Source organism: Chelonia mydas, chromosome 24 (assembly GCF_015237465.2).
Source record: "Chelonia mydas isolate rCheMyd1 chromosome 24, rCheMyd1.pri.v2, whole genome shotgun sequence".
Lineage (NCBI taxonomy): Eukaryota > Metazoa > Chordata > Testudines > Cheloniidae > Chelonia > Chelonia mydas.
In genome coordinates, this window is record NC_051264.2 from 18,790,678 (window position 1) to 18,797,618 (window position 6,941).

General features: G+C 65.3%; 1 protein-coding gene across 1 annotated transcript in view; it reads left to right on the top strand.

Annotated features, from left to right (window-relative positions):
* Positions 1-6,563, top strand: part of LOC102946165 (carcinoembryonic antigen-related cell adhesion molecule 5) — a 49,608-nt gene extending 43,045 nt beyond the window's left edge. Inside the window, exons 13-18 of the mRNA XM_037882629.2 lie at positions 1,981-2,256; positions 2,421-2,687; positions 2,843-2,963; positions 4,180-4,229; positions 5,431-5,462; positions 5,761-6,563. Coding sequence (XP_037738557.2) covers positions 1,981-2,256; positions 2,421-2,687; positions 2,843-2,963; positions 4,180-4,229; positions 5,431-5,462; positions 5,761-5,880 — 866 coding nt within the window. The 3' untranslated portion in view covers positions 5,881-6,563. The remainder of the gene's footprint in view (positions 1-1,980; positions 2,257-2,420; positions 2,688-2,842; positions 2,964-4,179; positions 4,230-5,430; positions 5,463-5,760) is intronic.
* The last annotated feature ends 378 nt before the right edge of the window (positions 6,564-6,941 follow it).

Here is a 6,941-nt window from a genome sequence, read left to right on the forward strand (position 1 = left end):
TGTGCCTTCGCTGTCGGGACCCAGGGTCTTGTCGGGTTGTGATTTCCATTTTTTCTCCTCATTCATATGGCCCAGAAACTTCCTTTTTATTAAATGGAAGCCGAGATTCTACCAAAAATCACAGGACTCCAGCAGCTGAGGATTTAACCTAGGGCAGGAGAACCCCCTCGTTCTCTGTCTCGGATGGTCTGTGGTGGCAAAAGCCAAAAGAAGCTTCCAAACTATCCCGTGGGACAATGGCACCAGGACCCTTCCCACAATCCCGCAGGACAGCAGCCCCGATCCCGGGCAGATGGAGGGGCAGGGACACAGAAATGCTGCCCAGGCCCTCGGTGATGCCGAACCAAACCCAGGTGCTGGTGAACGTGTCCTTCACCCTCACATGTATCAGCGCCGACACCCTGCTCTGGCTCTGGGACGGGGTGTATCTCGCGCCCAGTGAGCGGCTGGTGCTGTCCTCCGGGAACCGGACCCTCACGGTGCTGGGTGTCACCCGGGGTGACGCCGGCACCTACCAGTGCGAGGTCGGGAACCCCATCAGCACTGAACGCAGCGAGCCCAGCACCGAGACGGGGGCCTGTGAGTAACTATAGCCCCAGCCGCGCTGCCCCCGGCCCTGCCGGCATCGCCCAGCCACGGAGATGCAGCTGTGTCTAGGGTGGGGAAGGCACCTGTTTATACCTTGCTCTGCTGGTGCCCTCCCTCCCCCGATCCACTTTCTCTCTGTGTAGATGGGCCAGACTCCACCAGGATAGACCCCCCCACGACCCATCGGCCTGACCCTCGGGTCCCCTCTGACCCTGACGTGTGTCTCCGACTCCGTCCCAGCCCCGAGCTATCGCTGGGTTCTCAATGACACCAACACTAACAAGAACAGGAGCAACTTGACCTTTAACCCCATGAGCTTAGATCACCAGGGCACGTACGAGTGCCAGGCTCACAACCCCGTCACCAGCCTCACAGCGAGTGCAGAGATCGTGGTGGAGGGAGAGTAGCCGGGCACCGCCCCCCACACTCACTTGTCTGTCCAGCCGGCGCCCTGGCTACTCCGGATCTGTTCTGTCCCCAGCCGGGCCCCCTGTCTGCATGGGACGTCCCCTGTCCGTGCATCAACCCCGCGGGGGGGAAGAAGCTCGGAGGGGGACAGGGGGATGGGGGGTGCCCTGAGGGAAGAATGGGAGGGGACGTTCCCAGCCCCCCCGGGCAGGGGGTACAGACTGGAGGGGTTTCCTTGGCCCTGCCGCTGGAGTCCCGACGCCCCCTCCCCATTCGGACTCTCGTGGGTCGTGGGGAGAACCCAGGGGCCTGGGGCTGTGAGGCACTTGCTGAGCTATGGGGCTAGGTGGGAATATGGGGCAGCACTAGGCTGGGGGCTGCCCCCCTCGCTCCACTGAGTCTCCCCGATCTGCCCGGGGTCAGTGAGATCGGCTCTGGCTGACTGCCCGTGGTGCACCAGCAATGCCACCCCTCGGCCGGGTCTGGGATGGGCAGCTCTGTCCGGGTCACAGGGGACGGCAAGGACCTGGCACAGGGCTGTGCCCACGGGGCGTCCGGTGGCACCAAGAGACCTGTGGGGTCGTGACCTTGAGTCCGGCCTGAACTGTCACGGGATCAGCTTGAAAATCCTGCTGTCGGGCCGGAGCCTGGGAGCCGGAGCGTCGCTCTCCCTTCGAACCACAGCCGAGAGTCTCCCAAAAATCACAGGACTCCGGGAGCCAGAGCATCAGGGAGGCACAAATAACTGAGACTCGACGCTGGGGAGAGGGACCCTCTGCCAGACCCCAGAAGGTGACTGTCCGTCTCCGCAGCTCTGAGGTGCAACGGGCAAAGGACACCGCAGGACAGTGGTGCTGGGACCCTTCCCACAACCTCACATGGTGGCAACACCAGCACCCTTGCCCCAGTCCCGCAGGACGGCAGCCCCGATCCCGCATGGAGGGGCAGGGACACACAGTAACGCTCTCTCTGTTCCCTGCACAGAAATGCTGCCCAAGCCCACGGTGACGCCAAACCAAACCGAAGTGCTGGAGAACGGGACCTTCACCCTCACGTGCAAAACTTCCCCCAGCACTGACACCGTGCTCTGGCTCCGGGACGGGGCGTCCCTCGCGCCCAGTGACCGGCTGGGGCTGTCCCCTGACAACTGGACCCTCACGGTGCTGGGTGTCACCCGGGGCGATGCCGGCGCCTACCAGTGTGAGGTCAGGAACCCCATCAGCACCAACCGCAGCGAGCCCAGCACCGTGACGGTGACCTGTGAGTAACTACAGCCCCGTCCCCCGGCCGCGCTGCCCCCGGCCCTGCTGGCATCACCCAGCCATGGAGATGCATCCATCTCTTGGGTGGGGCACCAGGGCTGTTAATACGGGGATCTCTCACTGGCGCTGTCCTTTCCCTTGATCCTCTCCCTCTCTGTGTAGACGGGCCGGACTCTGCCAGGATAGACCCGCCAGGACCCATCGACCTGACCCTCGGGTCCCCTCTCACCCTGTCGTGCGTCGCCGACTCCGTCCCAGCCCCGAGCTATCGCTGGGTTCTCAATGGCACCAACACTAACGAGACCGGGACCAGCTTGACCTTTAACCCCACGACCTTAGATCACCAGGGCACGTACGAGTGCCAGGCTCACAACCCAATTACCAACCGCACTGCCCGGGCGTCTGTCGCCGTGCGGGTGACAGGGACGGGTGAGTCCCCCGGATGGAAGAACGCGCTGCAGACACCGGGATCCCAGTGCTGGCACCAATGCCCCAGTGCGGCACTAGGGCCCAGGCTGCAGGGAGCGGCGTGGGGGGATTGTTACTGACTGTCTGATCCAACCCTCCCCACATCTCTCCTCCAGACCCAGTCGCCCCTCGTCCAGGTCTCTCTGCCGGGGCCGTCGCTGGGATCGTCATCGGGTCGCTGGTCGGGGCGGCGTTGATCGGGGGACTGCTCTACTTCCTGCTCTGCAAAACTGGAGGGTAACAGCTCGGGAGGCTGGGGGCTGCACTGAGTGCTGGTGAGGCGGGGGGGTTGGGAACTGCCCCCGGGTGCTGGAGGGGGTCACTCTCTCTGCCCCCCAGCCCCAGGTCTCTGCACCCTGCCCCTCGGGGTCTCTGCTTGTTGCTGTCTCTGTGGTGAAGGGTCCTTCCACCTCTCTGCCCCCCAGGATGGGATCTCGCCCCACACGCTTCTTGGAAACAGTGTCAGGTCTCCTAGGGTACAATCCCTGCCCAGGCTGGCACCCAGCGTCCTGAGCCACACCGGAGCTACCCATCTGTCACGGGGTCCCCACGTGATGCTCTGGGACGGCTCCCTACGAAGTCAGTCAGGACTCTGGGGGAGTCTCCTCTCGGGGAGCAGCCTGTCTGCAGGACACACAGCTCCCCCGGCTCCACCTTCCTGGGTCTGACCTCGGAGCCTTTAGCCTCCTCTGCCCCTCCCTGCGCTTCCCACAGCCAGTCCGCCCAGGCGGGGTCCTGGGGGGGCCAGAGGGTCCTGCCCCCCAACTCCACAGTCAGACGGGACTCTCAGCCAGCCGGGGAAACAGAAGGTTTATTACACGACAGGAACATGGTCTAACACAGAGCTTGTAGGTGCAGAGAACAGGACCCCTCAGCTGGGTCCATTTTGGGGGGCAGTGAGCCAGACAACCACGTCTGCCCTTCACTCCATGTCCCAGCCAGCCCCAAACTGAAACTCCCTCCAGCCCCTCCTCCTCTGGGCTTTGTCCCTTTCCCGGGCCAGGAGGGCACCTGATTCCTTTGTTCTCCAACCCTTTAGCTCTCACCTTGCAGGGGGAAGGGCCCAGGCCATCAGTGGCCAGGAAACAGGGTGTTGGCCATTCTCTGTGTCCAGACCCCTGCACACACCTGCCCTCTAGGGCTCTGCAACGACCATACACCCTTACCCCACCCCCTAGATACTTAAGAACTGCATAGGGGAAACTGAGGCACCCCCACACTATTCAGAGGAAACATTAAGAACAGTCCCGCTTCGTCACAGAGGGATAGATAGATGGGCATGGGGTTCGGTAGGTGTGTGTGGGGGTGGATGGGCCGTGGGGTGGTGAGAGGAGGGGGGACAGGTCTGCAGTTTTGGGGAAGCCGACGAGTTGCTGCCCCGTCCCTGGCGTGGGGGATGGCGCAATCCCCCCCCCCCCCCCCGGCGTCATGTGGAATCTGCTCTTTTCCCCAGGGGGCCCAAGCAGCGCCCGCCCGTCGGAGGCCAGGCCGCGCCCGCCCACAGTAAGTAGCAGCCCCGCCCCTCGCAGCTGCATGCCACGTGCCGTGTGGGCGGGGCCTGTGAGCTGTGTGGGCGGGGCCTGCGAGCTGTCTGGGCGGGGCCTGTGAGCTGTGTGGGCGGGGCCTGCACCTCTGCCAGTGCTGCTGTTGCTCCCCCATGCCACAGTGTGATGGATGGCCAAGCCCAGGGGCATGATGGGAAACTCCCCGGCCAGACAGGAAGTGACATCGCAGCCGCGCCAGCCCCAGTTTCCAAGAGCCCGTCTGGGATTCTCTTCCCCCGGGCTGGGTCCCGGGTCCCCCGTGGCTGCTCTGGGCTGTGGGTGTCACGGGCTCCGGGTGCCCCCCACCCCCGGTGTTGGGAACTTCGGGAGCAACTGCGGAGATGTGAGGAGAGGGCACTTGGGGCCTGGGGTTCCCTGCTTCTCCGATCCCCCCACCCCCTTTCCTCCCTCAGCCCCCCCTTGCTCCCCTCCCTTCCAGGGCTGGTGCAAGGATGTTTCGCGCCCTAGGCGAAACTTCCACCGTGCGCCAGCCCCCCTTCCCCGGGAGCCGTGTGGCAGCTCTCCACCCCCCCGTCCGTCCCCCCCTTGGCCTGGGGAGCCGTGGGGCAGCTCTCCACCCCCCCGTCCGTCCCCCCCTTGGCCTGGGGAGCCGTGGGGCAGCTCTCCACCCCCCCTTCTGTCCCCCCCTTGGCCTGGGGAGCCATGGGGCAGCTCCCCACCCCAGCTCACCTCTGCTCCGCCTCCTCCCTGGAGTGCACTTTTGGCCGCCTCCAGCCACCTCGTTTGCCTAATGGTTGCACCGGCCCTGCTCCCTCCCCAACCCAACCCGTGCGGCTGGTGCTGGCAACCTGGGGCAGCACCGCGAAGACACAGGCTGGGGGTCATGTGAGCATGGGATTCCCCGCGTATTCCCTCTCCCCCCCCCGCTTCCCCATGCCCCCCACTCCCCTCACGCCCGCTCCCCTTCCCTCCGTCTCCCCCCACCCCAGGTTCACCATCCTGGTGCAAGGAGCCCCCCACCCTGAGGACCCCACGCCGGCTGCAGCCACTAACCCAGCTGGTGCTGCTTTGCCTGCTTGCACTAACTCCGCACGGGCCCTGCTGCCCCTGGGGGGTGGGTCACTGCTTGGCTGGGGGGGGCCTGTGCCCTGGGACTGTCGTGTTTCTAACCCCGTCTGTCTCCTGTCTCTGTCCTTCAGACCAGGGTGTCGGTGACAACAAACCTACCTTGGTAAGGAGCCTTCGTGTCCGGCCGCAGGACTCCTGGGTTCTATCCTGCTGGTGGGAGGGGAAGGGAGCAGGGGGGACTGGGAGCAGGACTCCTGGGTTCGTTCCTGGCCCTGGCAGAGGAGTGGGGTCTGGAGGGTTAGAGCACGGAGTGGTGGGGGCTGGGAGCCAGGACTCCTGGGTTCTATCTCTGGACCTGGCAGGGGAGTGGGGTCTGGTGGTTAGAGCAGGGGGGACTGGGAGCCAGGACTCCTGGGTTCTCTCCCTGGTGCAGTCCTTGATCTGGCTTTTCTGTCTTCCAGGGTGATGAGAACATTCAATATTCTACTCTAGCCTTCAGCGCAGGAGACCAGAAGCCGCCGCCCGGGCCCCAGCCCCGCCCGGAGAGCGGCACCGTCTACTCGGAAATCAGAAAGAAATGACTGTGATTTGCTTGGGACTCTCGGGAATTACTGCACTCCCCCCCCGCAGGGGAGCATCTGCCGCACCCCCCCCCCCATCCAGCACTCGCTGGGGGGCAGCTCCAGTCCCACCTACCCCCTCCCCCCCATGCAGGGTCACTGCCCACTGGGCACAATGAGTGTGGTCCCCTCCCCGGGTGAGGGCCGCCAGGACTCCTGAGGGGCTCTGGGAGGGGAGGGGGGTCGAGTGGTTAGAGCAGGGGGCTGGGAGACAGGACTCCTGGGTTCACCTCTGCTTTGCACAGGGGTCGGGGCTGGGGGGTGTGCTATGCAGAGGGGGATGGTCGGTGTGTGGGGCTGAAGGATAACAGCTGACACCCCCACCCCGGTGCTGGCTGGCGTGTGGGGTGTGGATCTGGGCAGCCCCGGGGCAGGGGTGAGGCAGTGAGTCACCCCATAGCATCTCAGCCCAGAGCTCTGTGCCCCCCCAGCTCCACCCCCAGCTCTCCGCATGCCCCTCCCCAAGCCTCCCGCTGTCGGACAGCCTCCGAGGTGCAGGGCGGTTGTGTTGCTCGGGGGGGGGGTGGGGGGGGTGATGATTGTGCGGGGTGGGGGGTGTCGCTCGCAGCGGGTGGGGGACTGGCTGATTGGGGGGGGTGTACCATGATTGATGCTGTTTGTAATAAAACAAAATGTCAAAACTGTCCCCACGACAGCCGGGTGTGAGGGGGGAGGGCGGAGACGGGCCGACGCTGGGGGTGGGGACACGGGGACATGGCACAAGCAGACACGGACACGGGGACACGCAGGTCCTGGGTGTGGGGACACACAGACGGACACAGGGATGGGAGGACACTGGGGCGACAGACAGACACACGGACAGCGACACGGGACTGGCAGGACCCCGGGCACAGGACGGGCTGGTCGCCGGGTCCCCGCCCCAGGCACGGGGCTCGTGTCCGGTTGGACTCAGGGGCTCGGCCGGTGGGAGCTGGCGCTGGGGGTAACGGGGCGCCGGTCCCTGGCCGCAGGGATGAGCTCAGTGCGCTCACGCCCCAGCAAGCGCCGAAGGGGGTAGAACC